The sequence below is a fragment of the Ceratotherium simum genome, chromosome 13 (assembly GCF_057802395.1).
Source record: "Ceratotherium simum simum isolate JZ-2026a chromosome 13, ASM5780239v1, whole genome shotgun sequence".
Classification (NCBI taxonomy): domain Eukaryota; kingdom Metazoa; phylum Chordata; class Mammalia; order Perissodactyla; family Rhinocerotidae; genus Ceratotherium; species Ceratotherium simum.
The window spans coordinates 47747882-47765986 of record NC_141912.1 but is presented as its reverse complement, the minus strand read 5'-3'; the positions used below and the strand labels follow the sequence as shown (position 1 = coordinate 47765986).

Below are 18105 nucleotides of genomic sequence, written 5' to 3'. Positions count from 1 at the left end.
GATCGTGGCTACTACTGGTTTTCTCCATCTTTTACTACAGCCAACCAAGTGTGCCCAACTAGCTGGAGATGAAACTTCAAACATGCTTCTCTTCTCGAGAATGGCTGGATACAGCATTCCCAAGAGGAAGGGGCTCCTCAACTTGAGACAGTCTAATAAACTTCCTAATAAGTCAAATTGAGACTTTAATGGAAAGGTCAGCTTTAATAGGTCATCTGAATGTTATAGTGATATTCCACCATGGAAGAACCCTATGAACTAGGAAATGGGAAGAGGTTGGGAGGTTTAACCTGTTTAAAGTTCTAATATCTCCTTTCCCCCCTTCTAAAGTTCTAATATAAAAATCCAAATATGAGGATGATTAATTAAGGATAATATGCCAGTGTTTTCCTCTCTTTGTTTTCCCAGCACCCCACACATGCTAGTCAGTGTACATGACAGAGCCGTCTTTCTCTCCTTCCCTCTCTCTGGGACTGTGTACAAATGTCCCACACCACCAGCTCATCATCAGGTTTGTCGGATCTGTAACATAGGAGGTCCCTTAAGGGTTCTTCCAACTCAGAGTGTCTTTGGTTCCATGAGATTGTTTCAATCCTTTGCTTTGCTCCATTGCTCAATATATGAGCCATGACTCAGAAAAAGAAGGAACATAAAAGAGGATGTGCCTGCTGCCAGAGAGTATTAAAAAAAAATTCTGAGCCTCATCTATATCCGTGTAGAAAGGACATGAAACCTCTCCAAGACAAAACCATACCCAGATTAATCACCCCTGCTCACATTACCCTATTATCTCTCAGGCTTCTGGCTGCCATTTTGTGACTTATTCTCCCCTTCATGGCTGCCTAAAATTTGTTTTCCCCTGATTTCACCTATGTAGAAATATGCCTCAGAGGTTGGCTGTGAGTAGGCAACTAATTTGCCGCAACCCCACCCACATCCCCTTAGGAATGATTCTGGGCCCCAACTTCGTTAGGGAGAGACAGGCTTGTTGCTTTGTGATTTCAATCAATTAAGTCTTCCTTCTCGACAATGGGGCTGTTATAAGTGTCACCACTCACGACGAGATGGAATTAAGGTATGTGAGCATTGTAGACAGCAAGGTGTATCCTGTGTCAGTGCAGGTGTGGTGACAGCATCCTCTCATTGAGGACAAAAAAAGTGTGCTTAAGGTTTGGTCATATAAACTGAGATGACTGACATTTTAAAGAAGATGTGCATTTTTTCATTTGTGTTCTGGGCCATAAAGAAGTTTCCATTCTTAGAGAGATATGTCCACCTGTTCCCTTCCCACCTCACTCCAGCATCATATAGTAGGCAAGAGTGTGCTCACAAAGGCCATTGAGTAGTTTGTCACAACTTGCAAGTGAAGCTTCTCCTTGGTTTTTTAATACTCACGTCTCATCCTCACCGATTCATTAATTTAGCTCTATTGGTTGGGCTTAACGATGAATTCTAAATGGGAAAAAAAAAAATAACAACAGTGATGTCAATGAGTAACAGCACTGACAAAAATGCATATGTATTTATATTTACGTATATGCCTGCCTAGAAATTAACATGTAAAAATAAGACGTAAAGAGAAGTACCCAAATTGACACAGCCACACAGAATTAAATTATCATATTTCACTGAATCTAACATTGTAAGCTACGTCATTATTTTTATATTCCACCAAGACAGAAAAAGAAAAAAAATTGCCAATTAAACCACGACCTGCCATCGATTATAAAATACACTCCAATTTCAGAAATGTTAAAAGGTGAAGAAAATGCCTGTCTTTGAATTGGTGAACTACGGTACTGAAAGTCACACTCAATACTAGCTAACCATAAATGCTGACTCTCAATGTGTCCAGAAAGTTTTTTATTTGTTTGTTTTTAAGGAAGTAGCTCTCACTGAGAAACTATTGGTTGAGTAAATGACTTCTTTCTAATTAATACAGCAATGATGGCAATTTTAGTTAGCACTTTAAAGGACAGATAGCTTGGTCAAAAGTCATCTTCAAGTTCAATAAGTACACAGCCACTTCAGTCCAAGGGAGTGTGGCTTACTGAAGAGTCCTGAGCAAGGAGAATGCTAATTCTCATGATTAGCTCAGCGGCTTTGGGAAAATCTCATAAGTACTCTGGGCCTTGGTTTCCTTACTTATGAAAAGAGTTGGTTGGACTAGGATCTCATTTCTAACTCATCTCTTGGGTACCAGCTCTAGCATTTTATGAACCTATGATCCTGGGTTCATGTTGTCCCATCTCAATGGTCCAAATGTCAAGTTGAAATACATTCAATGTGGAAAATTCTCTTGATGAGATATATGCCACTGACCTTAAGTGTTAGCAAGATGCTCCAAATTTGTTGAATGAAGATATGAATGAATGAAAGTATGTGCTAATGGTTCTCTTTGCTAACAAATCCTGAATATTAAGCTATAATGCTTGTCTCTGTATGACTCTGTTGAGGACATTGACCCTCCAGTACTGAGACCAAAAGGGAGAAGCTTACCTCTGCTGCCCTTGACCTCCCCTTCAGTGAAGACATCTTCATCCTCAAAGCATCTCTTATCTAAAGAAGCAATAACAGTGAAGAAATGAACCATCCCCAAGGTCCAGACCCACGTCCTGAAAATTTGAGGCCAGTAACCCTGGCAGAAGCAGCATCAGATGGCTGAGCACAGTGCTTGGCAAATGATAAGACTTGGCTAAAACTTGAGGTGTAGTTATAACTAGATTTAGGATTAAGATTAAAAATCTGGTTATGACCTCTATTCTTTTCTCCAGCTATACTCACACACAGTCTCCTGTTGACTTTATAAAGAGCAGATAGTTCTCTCCTTTCCTTTCTAGCAGCTGATGCCCTGAACCACCCCCACAAACTCAACTCTTCTGGACTACACTCTCTGATCAAGGCTGCTTCATCCTTCTGCTCCCCTCAGCCACATGGAAATCATTTACAATGAGTGAAACAAATTCAAATTACCTTGTGATCCATAATGGTTCCAAAGAGCAAGATGAAGAACCCCTGTGGCAAAATTCAATAGAAGTATAAGGGACGGTTTTGCAGACAATATGACAGCTGTTATTTTAATACTGCTGTTCTGGATACCTTCTAGAACAGTTACCAGGCATTAGAAACTTCACTTTCTACTGATTCTGATAAAAATGCATTGATGAGTATTTTATTTGAGTGTACTTCAAAGGAAGAGGACCACCTTCATGTCTGGATGTGAGAGTTATTGATATTTATTGAATGGCAACAGATGGAGGATAGAGTTTTAACCTTATTAATTCTGTTCATTTTCTCCCCAAATATTGAAGTAGCTATTCTTACTCATGGTGACAGTAACATGTAACATGAAAACTTCCAATTCAAAGTCACAACCATGGGAAATGTCTTGAGAAAATGACACCTGTATTTTTGTCTACTTTCAGTTGGAGTTAAAGGTCAAGACATAGGCAGCCAGAGCTTCTGAGCTGGTGGAAGAAGTTTCTGTATAAAAGAGAGAGAAGACTACAGAGACCTGTGAGGCCAGAGTCTCTTCAAGTTTAAGTTATTTGGTCGCCTATAAAGTTATGATAATTGATAATCATTCTTTTTAAATGGTGGGAGTAGAGGTCCAAGAAAAATCTGGATCCCACCATGAGAGTGGAAGGAAGCCTGGATCTCTAAGGATAGTTGCAAGGTGAAGAAACACTGATCAGAAGATCAAATCAGAAGACTGAAATTTTTAAATGTGAGTCACGGGGAAAGCTTGCTAAGAAGAGTTGAGTACATGTAACTAAAAGTGTTTTAGTATTTTCTTCCTATCAAGAAAAGAGAAAAAGAAATGATCTGAAAGAGAAGCAGACTTCCTGGGCTTTAATTAAGTTATAAAGTAAAAACAGGATTGAGAACATTAGTCACCAGAGTAACTTCAAGAGTTGGGGAGACTTATGTGAGTCCAAGAGCTTTCAATTTAAAAAAACAAAAAAACCCTTAAGTCAAAGATTTCTCTTTAAAGCAATTCAAGGGAAAGAGTTAAATAAATGTTCTCTATAGTTGTTAAAGAATTATTAGTAAGAAATATAATTGATCTGAGTTGGCATTTCTTCAAAGTCTGCTTTATATTTCATATCAAGTTTTTGAATGGAGTAAGAGCGACATGTTCATAAGAATATGTTGCTGCTTTATTAAGCAGTTATATTTATTTTATTTAAAGTAGTGGTCAGAAAAAACAAATTTCTGCAAAGAAGCAGAAAACAAATATTTTAGGCTTTGTAGGCTATACAGTCTCTATTATAACTATCTCAGCTTTGCCATTGTAGCTCAAAAGCAGCCACAGGCAAAATGTAAACAAATGAGTATGGCTGTATCCCAATAAAACTATTTACAAAAACAGGCAGCAGGCCACAGTTTGCCAACTCCTGATTAAAAACATAATTAAGAATATGAACTTACCAAACTTGCTGTTTCCCATAGGTATGGGAAGCAGTCTGGCTACTGACAGCTTCCCAAAAGTGCAAGCTTAGTAGCCAAGATGGAGTAAAACAACTTTTAGAGGGATAATCTTGCCTAACCAAATATGTTAAGCCAGAAAAGACAATAGAGATCATTTTAGATCCATTACAGATGAGAAAGTTGAGGCCCAGAAAAAAGTGACATTTCTAAGATCAGGTAACATGTGGCAAGATCCATTTCAGTGAATAACAACCTATATTTACTTCACAGGGTACAGCAGGGAAGAGGTATGAGAACTCCTGACTGGTTTACACCCAAAGTGACTGGCAAAGGCCATCTTTTCATACTATGGAAAATGACTGTTATTTCACTGAGTTCCCAAAGTGTTTGAGAAAGGGTACAAATTGTACTTGTTTTGAGGCATAACATGTGACTGTAGCCTCCAACATCCCTGACCAAAGACTAGTCCTCTGTAAGTGAAGGTCAACTCTTCTGACATTGATACTTTAAGGGGGATACAGGTGGATCAGTGAGGAGAGAAGGAAGGAAACTCCCACCCAGCCAGCCTGATCAGCTAAATCCAACTTGACAATCAATAGGGTGAGAGGTGGGCCGGCCCCATGGCTTAGCGGTTAAGTGCGCGCTCTCCGCTGCTGGCAGCCCGGGTTCGGATCCCGGGCGCGCACCGACACACCGCTTCGGTGTTGCTGTATGAGGCCGCATCCCACATACAGCAACTAGGAGGCTGTGCAACTATGACATACAACTATCTACTGGGGCTTTGGGGGAAAAAAAATAAATAAATAAAAAATTTAAAAAAAAAAAAAAGAAAATTTAAAAACATAGGGTGAGAGGTACCATAGCTAAATGTCCCTAAGATAGGTAAGGAAATGGAAGGAACATCTTGTGTTCTATATTTTTAAATCATAGCCATTTTTTGTCGTAGAGCCAGAATAATAAATTATAAGATAATATTTTCTAAATAAAATATTAATTAATGATATTAATTACAATTAATTAAAATATTAAATAATAATATTAATTAACAAAATAAGTCTCCCTCTTGAAACTTACCTGAAAAGCATTGAGCAGGGCAAAGATTATATGGAATATCAAGGAAGTGCCTTCTATGAGGGTGGCTATTCCAAAACCCCAGGTCAATCCCAGCAATGGGGTGAGAATGGCAACATTTTTGCTGATCCTCATAATTATGGCCACATCTTGAGACTTGGAACTGCCAATAGAGGGCCTCTGAGTGTTGACAGCAACAACTAAAACCACAACAAGATTCACAGCCACAATGACCAAGGCTGGGATGACAAATGCTAAAAGGGCTTTGGTATTGTCCCAGTTAAGCCAACAGGCATCAGATCTCACATAGCCTTTCCCTGGCACTGTGACAGCAATTGTGGTGACAGCAATGACCAACGGGCACCCATAGCCAATGGCAAAGCCAATGACCATCAGGTGGGACTTCATCATCCTACGGAAAATGACCAATATTCCATACACGATGAGCAGTGCTTTAAAGAGCATCCAGAAAAACAGAGAGAGGTAGAAAAAGTGGCTCAAAAATGTCACTGCGACACACCAGTTGTAGTCTTGGGCCTTTTTGTTAAAGTTAGAGGCTATGATGAACCACACGTTAGCAGTCAGGAGCGACACAGCTATGTTCACGATGCACACGTGACGCATGTATGATATCTCCGTCGCGACCACCCGGGACCACACAGTGGCTTCAATGATCAGGCAAAGAATCAAGCTAAGGATGGAGAGGCTGAGGCCAATACAGGTGATGTAGTCCAGGACTTTGTTGTCTATAAATTTGGGGGACATTAGAATGGAAAAGGACATCACAGCATTGGTGTAGTTACACCGGCATTTCACTTTGTGCCTGATATCCAACGTCGTTTCACACACATTCTCGTCCCACCGCCTTTTCCTAGAGTGCCAGCCAACACACTGGGCCCTGGCATTCCAGGATTTATTGATCTTCTCAAAGGTGAGTAAGATTTGCTTCAATCTGTCTGGCAAAATCACCGAAAGGACCAGACCATTTACCGGCCTGGGAAGACTCACATTGTGCAAGTGGGCTTCTTTCAGAATAGCCCCCAAGGTGGGAAAAGCGACGCTGATGGCTTGGGATGCATTTGGTGGCAGCTTCCACAGCTCTTGCCTGGGAATTTCTAGCATTCCTAAGATACCCTCCGTTGAATTGTTTATGCTCATGAAGAAATTGAAACTTTTCTCTGAGGTATTGTGGTTGATGTGAAACCCTTTCGTCTGAATGAAGAGTTCATCCACTATGTTCTCAGATTCATTGCGGATGTGGAGTTGCCTGGCAAATGAATTCACTGACTGCAACAAATCCGAGCTGGCATTTTTGTCAGGAATGAAAGCCCAATTTGAAATGGCTGCTGTGTCGAGGACGTGGTTGGCTACCTTGCTGTAGCTCTGCAATGGAGAAAGCAGATATTATACAAAGTTGATTTCCAAAATCTGAAATATTTAAAGATCAGATGATCTAATCTTATTTGACATATTTCTCTTCAAATTCACTGTTTATTAGAATTTCATACTAGTATGCTTGCAGAGAGGGAAAAAAGTAAAAAAGAAAAAATGCTAAAAATAACATAAAATATAATAAATTGAAAAGTATCACAGATAAAGTTCATCTGCTTTATTATGTGCCCAGGGCAGCATTTCCAAACTGCAGTCTGTATAACCCAAGTTTCCCAGGAGATATTAGTGATTATTTAACGGAGGGGCTTATGGGTAGATTCTATGATAACCAGTGTTTGAGAAATACTGCATATCATATCCTTCACTCTTATAAAGTGTGCCAAAATTCATTAACACATTAAAAGCTCTAAAAAATCCTGCTATAAGTAAACTTGCTTAATCTCGTTTAACCCAGAGCGCCTACATATGCTGCTCTAGGGATCTCCCTTTTAAAAATGGAGACTCCAGGGGCCTGCTCGGTGGCATAGTGGTTAAGTTCGTGAGCTCCACTTCAGGGGCCCAGGGTTTACACCGCTCATCAAGCCATGTGGCGGCGTCGCACATACAAAATAGAGGAAGACTGGCACCGATGTTAGCTCAGTGACAATCTTCCTCAAGCAAAAAGAGGAAGATTGGCAACAGATGTTAGGGCCAATCTTCCTCACCAAAAAAAAAAAAAAACTCCATTAACAGTTCTCAGAACAATCATGTTCTAAAGAATGAAATTTTGGAACCACTAGAGTAGACACAGTCTTGGTCACAGCCGTCCCTATGTGATATTTTCTTGAAAATGTTGTCTGTTCAAAAATACGTATAAAAAATGTTCTAACTTCTTGAAAACTTCCATAATCTAGAATGAATCAACATGCAGAATTGAAATGAAATGCCTGTTGTTGCTATGGTTGCTGTGGTTGTCATAGTTTTTGCACTGAAAAGTACATTTGAAATCGTTAACATGCAAGATTTTGAAAAAACATTGTCAGTTTTTTAATGAAATTAACAAAGAATACCTTCATTTTCTCTCTGGTAACGTTATCAGACAAGTCTGTAGAAATATTTCTTAACAACGCCACTATAAATGCAATATTCCCAGCCGTGGCTTCCGATGATTTCACGACATCAGTTATGCAGGCATAATCCAGAGGACAGTTCTTGAGGATTCCTTGAGCTACACTCTCGATGGGCTCTGGAGCTCGAAAGTCAAGAATGTGCAGAGGTATGGATGCTGCTGCTACGGAAAGGCGTGATGCACTATTTGAGTCCTGTTTTTTTAAAAAATGTTTCATTCAAAAATGATGAAGCACCTAACATGTATCAGACTAAACGAGCTAAAGACACAAACAATCTCCATGGGGAAGACGGAGAAGCAAGTGGTCCTAAAACGTGGTTTAGATGCTGAGAAGTATGGACAGGGTAAGGTGGGGTCATGAACAGGCAGGAGATTCCACCAAAATTCCCACAGAAATCAGGATACTGACCTTTCTTATTGGAATTTGCTTTCAGGACAGCGATTTTAACTCAAGTCTTAAAACGAGGTAGTTTTCTCCAGAGATGTGGAGAAATTCTAGAAACAAAATTTGTCTAATTATTTTGTTTTTTTTAAAGAGGAGCCACATGGAATTTCAAGGGGTAGTAGTTTTTGGAAGTTGGCAGGTCAAACACAGGATGCTAAGGAATTGCAACTTCAAAATGCTTAGAGTTCACTAATTAGAAGAATTAGTGAACTTTGCTCATTTCCTCACACTTTTACCTAGCATCCTCCAGAATGTGACTTTGGATAAGTCAAAGCAATAATTTACTTCACTTAATTCATTTTTGAATGCCACTATGGCTACAAGAGCATCTATGTGATTACCTATGCTAAGTGACAGAGACTCTGTTAGCAATCCCTTTATCAAAGCACAGTTAAAATTTTTGGAAATGCAGAGCTCCGTGTGCTTCTACAGGATTGGAGGGAAGGCAGTGGTGGTGAAGTGAAAGGATATAAGACAGGCGATCTTAATTTTAACTGAGATTTGTTGTATTTATTGGATTTCTATTCCCTCTGGGTCATACAGCTCTCCTTTCTTTTGATCAAATGATTGAAATTATTAGAAAAGATATCAAAATGAATTTGATTCTAGACACATCTAGTTGATTAATTGATTAGCACAAGCAGCGTTCAAATTTATCCTTAGAGCTAAAACTTGAACCTCTAAGCATTTATCATTTTGCAAATAAGTTTCAGAACTTTTTTTGAGAAAAGATTCTGAGAGGGAGAAATAGAGAAAGCGGGGAGGAGGAAAGTACCTGAGAGTTTGGGTAAAGAAGGGAGGATAAGAGACAAATTTAACCCACTCTGTAGATTTTCCTAAGCGGAAATCTGAGACTGATTGTCATGCTGAACAGAATACATTAAAAATGCCTCTACACCTCCTGGGGGATTGGCTCCTGTAGTGAATAATATGCAAATGAATCACCTCAAAGAGTGTTTCCACAGAAAGGCTTGTACATGTTTCAGTTGATTTTTGCCACTTGTTTTGGTTACATATAAATCCGATTTCTCCACGAAAGTGCTGAGCACAGGGCTGGCTGCAGTTGGAAAAAGTGATGCAAGGTCCATGGCATTTCTCTGAGAAAGGAAAAGAGCAGGAATGAGAGAAAAGCCTAATTGGCATTTCCACACTCTGACAGGGCACCTAACTCATTCTGGCGACTTGGGGATTGCTTCCCAGAGGAGGTGACATTGAACTGGGTCCTCAGCAAAAAGTCAGAGCTGCCAGGCAGATTGTGAAGCTGCTGCTAGACAGAGTGAACAGCACGTGAAAGGAGAGATCACAGGTCATTCAGAAAGGCTGGTCCAGAGCATCTGAGGGGAGAGGAGCAAGAGATGAGGATGGGGAGGAAAGCAGGGACCTTGAATGCTGTGCTAATGTGGGGGTTACCAGAAAACAGGATTGGATTTGCTTTTGAAAGGAAGCAGTAAACTTTTCCGCAAAGGATCAGATAGAGTTGTCAGATAAAATCCAGGAAACTCAGTTAAATGTTAATTTTATTTTCAGATACAGTTGATTCTCATTATTTGCAGTAGTTATGTTCTATGAAGTCACCGCCACAAATACTGAATTAGCAAATACTTAACCATCACTCCTCAGGGAAATACAAGATTAGGTTCCTGTGAGCTTCTCTGCTCACAATATTTTCAATATATAAGCTTGTTTTATGTGTGTTTCTACTTAAAGACGCCTTATTTAATGTATGTTGTTGATTCATTAACAATAAACTCACATTCATTAGCACTATAACTCATGATAGCACATGAACAAAGCTTATCTAACACATGTATTTTCTCCATAAGGCATATCACAGCCTTCTTAGGAACACTGAAAAGTACTTCAGCACTATACTTGGGGACCATTTTAAACAGCAAACAAAAATCACCAACAAAAATGCAAAACACGTGGTACTACATAGGCCGTGAAAAGAACACTTATTTATAGTAGGAGAGCTGGAACAAGAAGGCAGAGTGCCACTTTGTTCAGCTGGGAACGTGTAACTTGGCTAACTCCATTTTTTTTTTTTTTTTTTTTTTTGCTGTTCTGCATGTCTGTGAATGATCCAGAAAGCACTGTCAGTTTTGATTTGGAGGTTACAAATAAATTCAATGAGTAGGAGAATTTGCAAATACAGAATCCATGAATAATGAGGATCAACTGAAAATGTTCTGTTAAACAAGGAATAATTTTTTAGTGTATGTATGACTCATGCAATATTATTCACTGCTTATCTACAATTTAAATTTAATAGGCATTTTATATATTTATTTGATAAATATGACAACCTTAGCCAGAGAGGAAATTTTTTCACCTCTGTGGGCCATATGGTCTCTGTCACCACTACGCAACTCTGCCTTTGTAGCATGAATCCAGTCAAAGATAACATGTACATGAATAAACATGGCTGTGTTCCAATAAAACTTTATTTACAAAAACTGGTGGCAGGCCCAATTTGTCCCATGGGCAGAGTGAATTAACTTGAGACAGGGAGCCCAAGAATGAAGCTGTTGAAGCATTCCCAGGAAGAACTGCCTTAGGATGGTGGCAGCGAGATGGAAAGAAGTAGATGATGCTGAGAGCTATTAAGGTGCTGAAAACAAAAAGATGAGCTGACCAGTCGGCTGTGACTCAAGGAATACACCCATATTTATGGCTTGGACAGTTCTGTGGATGACTCCACTCACGGAGAAAGGAAACAAGTGGGTTTGCATCTTTCTTTGACATCTACCCAAGTGTATCAGTTTTTGCAAGTTATTTAAGCTGAGTGCTTCTCAGTTTTTTCATCCATATAGTTTGGACATGATGCCATAGTGTTGTTATAGACATCGAATGAGACAGCATCATGTACAGCACTTAGATCAGTGTTGTCATAAATGCTAAATAAATGTTAGCTACTTTTCTCTCCTCTTTCCGTTCTCAATTCCCTTCCAACTAGAGATGTGTTTGCTGCCAAAAATATACTTGGCCATGACTGTGTAGAATCCAGTTATCCTCACTATTTGGGTGAGAACCACGTAATTTCACTATCTTGCTACTAATGATCACGTCCATAATTTATCTCTCACTTCCTGAGAGTGACCAGTCTCACCAAGACAGTATCTATCTTCCCTCTCTTCAGTAGACCTCTCAGCACCAGTGTTACATACATTTAAACATCCTGAAAATATCTTTGAATGAATCCTGTCCTCGTCCTTCTTCTGCCTCTTTTTAGCTTACTGGTTCAAACAGATTTCCCTTTTGGGCTTTAAAATGACCACTTGTCTTTGAAAGCTTCTGGTCTGAGGACATGCTTGCAATATCAATGCCCTTCCTTTATTCTGCCCAGTCTCCAAATGGAAAATGACTGTTCTGTAGCCACATACCTTGTATCCTTCCAGTCTTGGGTTTCCCTTCAGGATGTTGAATTTTATCTCCATCCTGTAAAACATAAATTCCCCCAAGTCCTCTTTACTGTGGGACTCTCTTCTCTCATCTCAACTTACAGGCTCCATGTGGATACGAAGTAAAAATGTGTTCAGGACTAGGGAGAAACTGCAGCAGGTCTGTGTGCCGATATCACAGGAACTTGCTGAAGGAAACATGGATGTGAGCACAGATGGAGAACACACTGCCCTCCAATGAGAGCTAGAAACTTGATGGTGGTTGCTTGGGCCCTGAAGGTCAGGGTAGTGGATTGGGCACATCTTTTGGAAATTTTAAGTATCCAGGGAGAACACAGAAATGACAATTATAGCTCTACGCTGTTCTCTGTCTGTATTAACTATAACTATGAAATGGAGCTATTGTGGTTCACCAGATACCATACATCCTCAGAGAAGAAGAAATGAGCAGACACTAGGAATAATCATTAGGTTGCAATAATAGAATCACAAACTCTTTTGCGGCTATAAAGGACCGTAAAGATGATCTAAAAAAATACCACCCTTCATGTTCTAGACAAGGAAATTAAGACTCAGAGAAGTGAAACAACTTACACAACCAATACGAAGCAAAGTTAAGGTCTGAACCTAAACTGCTCAACTAGCAGGTTAGCGCTTCCTTCTCTCAGCAGCTGCTTGTCTACACACTCTGTGGCTTGCAAAGCGAGTTTTCTACTATACTGTTGCACCCTATTGCACCTTGCAACTCTACTGTTCCAAGTCCCAGCCACCTCTCAACTTTTTCTGTTCCCTTCTTTGGAAAACTCTTATCAGCAAGAGTAAAATTGTAGTAAATTGAAAATTCCTTTAAAATGCCGTATTTATTATCATCAATCTAGCCATCTAGGAGAACTGATGGGTTTCACATGAGGCCACATAAGAATGGATCAAACTTACTTTTATGTGGATCTTGGATCTATAGTGAGAACATTCTGTGGCCAGAAATAACAGTAAGTAGCAAATCGTGGTTGCCTGGGACTTCATTTTCACACATTAGGATCGTCACCTGCAACAGAGAAAGAAGGTGGATTTAGCTGAAGGTGATAACACCACACAGCTAACATAGTACTCATCAGACTAACCAACCACTTAGTGACCCACTGGGTACTCTGAGATAGTCACACCAACACAACCTGTCCTCTGAAAGGACACCAATATCTATCTTCAAGCCAGCTAAAATGTAAAAAAGGAAACACTTGCTATCAACTGTTGACCTTTCTAGAAATACTAGATAGGAATGATAGGAGCACTGGGAAAGAAGTATATTCACAAAAGCACCATTTCTTATTCAATCCACAAGTTTCTTTAATAGTAAGTAACATTTATTAAGAACTTATATTTGCCAATCACTGTTCTAAGCACTTTCTTTGCATTAACTCACTTAATCATATGATATAAGATACTATTACTATCTTCAGCTTATCAATGGAGAACGTAAGGCACAAAGAATTGAGCAACTATAAGCCCAAAGTCACTCAGATAAAAAGTGGTGGAGCCAAGAATTGAACCCAGAGGGTCTAGCTGGAGAGCCATTCTTAATTTCTATAGCAGGCTGTCTCAGTGAAGACACCATTGACATTTTGGGCTGGATAACTCTTTGTTGTTGGGGGCTATGCTGTGAATTACAGGTTGTTTAGCAACATCCATGGCCTCTATTCACTAGATGCCAGGAGAAGCCCCTTTCCAGTTGTGAAAGTCAAAAATATCTCCAGACATTGCCAAACGTGCCCTGGCAGAGAAAATCACCCCCAGTTGAGAACCGCTGTCCTACAGTGTACTCTAGGCATACGGAGTCAAGAAGCTTAAAGTGAAATGAATGTACACTATTGTCTGCTACTGCAGCAAGCACGAGGATTCCCTTTTATAGATGGGTAAACTACTGTACAGAGAAACTAGAGGCACTAGAAGACAACTCTCTTTTCTTTTGCCGTGTCTCTGTTTCTTGCCCTTTTCTTAATAATTCCACCTTTCAAAGCCAAATCTCCAAGAAAATATCTTTACAATAGTTGAAATTCATCAATGTCATCATGATCAACATCATCATACTTTTCTTATAGGACAGTGGCAATTAAAACCCCTTATTGGTAAGAAAGTTCCTTAGAATAATTTTCCTAGAAGTGTAGATGCAGCAAAATGAAAATATTGTGGATTTTGGAGTCAGCAAGAGCTAAGCTGTAATCTTTACTCTGCAATTGAGGAACTATTTGACCCTTAGCCTATTTTCTCAACCATTTCATAAAATGTAGGACGATCACTCTACCAACCAACATTTATCAAGTTCCTATTTTCCCGGAACTGTACCAGATTCTGGGGGTATGGAAATAAAAGATGCTGAGCTTTCCATAAAGGATGTCCAGTGAGGAACATAGACAACTCAAACCAAAAGTGAGAAGAGAGATCATCTACATATTGTACCTAGCAAACAAAGCCAAGCAGAAACGGAGCCCTCAGCAAACATAAATTCCCTTATGCTCTAAATCCTCTTATGGAGATGAACTAACTCTGAGCCTTCTAGGCTCACAAGGCAATCTGTGGCCAGGGAGCAGACAAAACTCACTGACCTGGGATCAAACCCTTCCTGAGTGGAGTCAAAACTAAGATGGACTTTCACGACTCCAGTGAGCCTTCTGCTGAGATGAGGAGCCACAGGCACTTACAGGAAGGCTTCCAAATTGTCTTTGAGTTTAAAATTGTCTTTGAGTTCCTAACCAATGGACAACGGGAAAATATTTTGATTTGTACCATCATCTTGTAGAGCCAGTCTGAGCAGGGGAAAGGGGGCATGGCAGAATGACAAGCAAACTGCGGTAATGGATTTGCATAGGTGTTGGGATATGTGTGCAGAATCCATGATCTTACAGTGTGGGTAGAAAGAAGTTCTCATGTATGCAGCAAATTGGTAGATGCACACACTAAGCAATTTGCAATATTAATATTGTTTAGGATAGATTTTTAACTGATCATCACAAAAGGAAGTATCAGAAGAATTAGTCAGCATAAGTTGTCTTAAAAGTGTCACACATACCCTGTGGCTTTCAAAAATTTTTGACCATGACACAATAAGAAACAGATCTTACATTGTGACTCAGTGTTATAGACATATATATGTGTGTATACAGGTATCCACATATAGAATTGAAAAAAAACATAAATTTTATACTTTAAAAACTTTTATGTAAAAATACTTATCTTTCCTACCACAAGCCAGACACTATGTCCAAGATTTTTATCTTATATTCCACTCTATTCTATCTGACATTCTCTTGAAAGTGGTTGCCACCCACTAAATTGAATTCACAACCTCTAATGGATTGTAACCTGCAATTTGAAAAACAGAAATATAGACTATAAGATTCATTTTCATTATCGAGTTGAAAATTGTTCACTTCAACTAAAGTCGTCAGTTTATCCTTTCTCTTTGCTATTCTTCACAATTCTATCGAAATCTACTTCCCAAGGTACATGTATCAGGGAGAAAAGATACCTATATTCAGGACCAGATAATAGGACTGATGCTGAGAGTAGATGCAATTCTCCTCCACTGGAGAACATAGTTTGAAACGCAGTTAAATGGGTGAAGGTGAGCCAAAGGGAGGCATTTATAAATAATAATACCTGCTATCTAAGGCTTCAGCAGAAGGGCCACTTTTACTGTTCATAGTTTTCAATATAGGAACTTTGCTTAAAGCCAATCTTGCTAGAAGTCAGGCATTTGGCATAGTCATGTGATGTGATGTGATTTATAGAGTCCAAAAATGTTTCCCCAACCAGTGCTAGGGCCTCTAATTCCACAGCTCCTGAAAGTATTCAGGGAGTAAGGGATCCAATAGTCACTACATTTTCTGTAGATCATTATGCTCTTTGTGGAACATTATGAAATAGGAATACATTTCATGTATTCATATAAACTGAGAAACATTTTATCAGCAGAAATATATATGCAATACGACCATATGCAAAATGACCATAAGAAATACAAATTTTGAGCACAATTGGCTGTTTGGAGGATTTTGGGTAATTAATTTGCTACTTGATCATTCATGTTATTTAAGTCTGGTGTATGCAACCCACATACCATTTGGTATGATAATTATATGGTAAATTTCCTTCAGTTACTACAAATGTCAGGGGGAGAATGTTTAATGATGTTACCCAAGAGGACTCATAGCATTCTTATTTTTTCCCAGGATGGGTCAGATGGATACATGTTTTCAAGTTAGACCCATTGGGTTGTTTCTCTTCTCACCAGAAAGAGTTGAATGGAGCCCTCCCATCAAAACTCAGAGGCTGGCTGAGGTTAAAAGCCAGAGGGTTCTGCAGAGCAGACAATGAGCAGAGCTTAAGGGCTCTGAGAATCAGGAATTAAAACATAAAAAGAAGCATTGCCAGCATAATTTATAATCAGACGTTGACAGTATATAGAACAGAATAGAGAAAGCACATTTCCTTAGATTAACCAGTGACTTACCAAACCATTGATTTTCCAAAGACTTGATAATTAAAGTGAACTTGAGTTTTGCATAATTTCGAACTCAAAAATTCCTGCAAATGCCAACAAAGTACCTCTCCAATACCTAGCCCAATGTCTGCATGTAGTAGGGTATCTCTTGAAAGAATGAGGAAAAGAAAAAAACAAGGACACGAAATCTGAACATCAAATTAAATGTGACCAGAAGAGTGTGAATTGTCCAGAAGAAGATCAGCAACACACAGACAGTGCTGAAAGAAGAAGGTTCCGGATGTGAACCTAATCGAGGCCAACTTGCCTGGCCAAGGGGTTTACTAGCTCCTAATGCGAGTGGCTGGAGTTGACGCCAGATCCCAGCCTACATGGAGAATCCAGAGTTATTCTGTGTCCATTATGCTTAAATTACCTTTATACCATTCTTTGACTTCTCATTCTACAGTGTGTTCAGTTTATCAACACAATTGCGTGTCTCCATAAAATCCCTAGTTCTATAAACCCCTAGCGGGTGGTGACAGAAAATACTTTGTTGCAAAGAACTGCTGCTGGCTATTTAAATCGAGGTCCTGGTACCCAGTAGGGGAAAATAAAAACATTAAGCCATAATCTTGACAGAATAGTGCCCTAACGATGCATATTTATGCCTGGGATTGATGCATATCATCTACCACTTGTTTGCCAACAGTTTGTAGCAGGCACCAAAAGTTAAAGAAAAAAAATGGAAGAAAAACTTAACACTGAGGACATTTGTATACGCTGACTTAAACGATCTATGAATTCAGGAAATCTGCCTGCCTTACACTTAGTAGGCAAACAATACAGGTTTGGTGTCTATTGTATTTGGCCAAGGTATTGTGCCCTGAAGTGAGTTTCCATGGAGTACTAGTCTCGTAAAAGACTCAGGGCAAGGCAGCCCTGATGGCCTAGTGGTTAAAGTTTGGCGTGTTCCACTTCAGCAGCCCAGGTTCAATTCCTGGGCGTGGAACCACACTGCTCGTCTATCAGTAGCCATGCTGTGGCATGGCTCATAGAAGAACTAGAAGGATTTACAGCTAGAATATACAACTATGTACTGGGGCTTTGGGGAGGGGGAAAAAAAAAAAGAAAGGAAGATTGGCAACAGATGTTAGCTCAGGGCGAATCTTTCCCAGCCAAAAAAGAAAAAATGACTCAGGGGTTCCATGGTCAGATCGGTTTGGGAAACAGTGTGTACCAGCACCACCACCATCACCTGCTCACATACGTATACATAGCAAAGGTTCTGAGAATTGCAGTAAAAAGACTATTTCACCCAGGTTTTACCAAATTTACTTGATCATCAAAAGTGCTTTGGGGGAATTTAAGGCTGCTTCAAGGGACAATATGTTACCTTGGAGGGGAGCACCCAATGTACCCAGACTCAGGCTCCACACGCGTGTGTTGGGCGCCTACCAGGTGCCAGTCCCTGTGCTCATTCCTTCACAGGAGCTCAAGTCACTCACACCATGACCCAAAGTAGCCCTTCAGAGAGTGATAGTCCTGGCCTTAGTGAATCCTGAAAGAAGGAGGCAATGGACAGGTAATCCGTAACCGTGAGAAGAGTCAGAATTATCCTGAAACATGAGGCTCATGGGGAAGAGGTGAGGGAAGGCAGGCACAGAGGGGACGGCAAACAGAAGTTTGGGGTGATCACCAGGGAGAGGAAGACAGATTCAGACATGGAGAATAAAAAAGAGGACGAGTGAAATCATACAGTATTTGTCGTTCTCCACCC

General features: G+C 39.7%; 1 protein-coding gene across 1 annotated transcript; it reads right to left on the bottom strand.

The window, feature by feature from the left end:
* Positions 1 to 1404: 1404 nt before the first annotated feature.
* Positions 1405 to 12879, bottom strand: LOC101389196 (adhesion G protein-coupled receptor F4). The gene is made up of 8 exons (XM_004424043.3): positions 12785 to 12879; positions 11831 to 11885; positions 9393 to 9544; positions 7944 to 8195; positions 5506 to 6885; positions 2974 to 3015; positions 2500 to 2559; positions 1405 to 1452 (listed from the first exon to the last, which is right to left on the bottom strand). The coding sequence occupies exons 1-8, from the start codon at positions 12869 to 12871 to the stop codon at positions 1405 to 1407; spliced, it is 2076 nt and encodes a 691-aa protein (XP_004424100.2). The 5' UTR covers positions 12872 to 12879.
* Positions 12880 to 18105: the final 5226 nt, after the last annotated feature.

Coding starts and splice junctions, on each gene's coding strand:
- LOC101389196 (XM_004424043.3), bottom strand. CDS start 12,871: ATGAAGTCCCAGGCAACCACGATTTGCTACTTACTGTTATTTCTGGCC. Junction 9,545..11,830: donor CAAGACTGGAAGGATACAAG/GTATGTGGCTAC, acceptor TTCCTTTCTCAG/AGAAATGCCATGGACCTTGC. Junction 1,453..2,499: donor GGAGGTCAAGGGCAGCAGAG/GTAAGCTTCTCC, acceptor TTTCCCATTTAG/AATTCATCGTTAAGCCCAAC.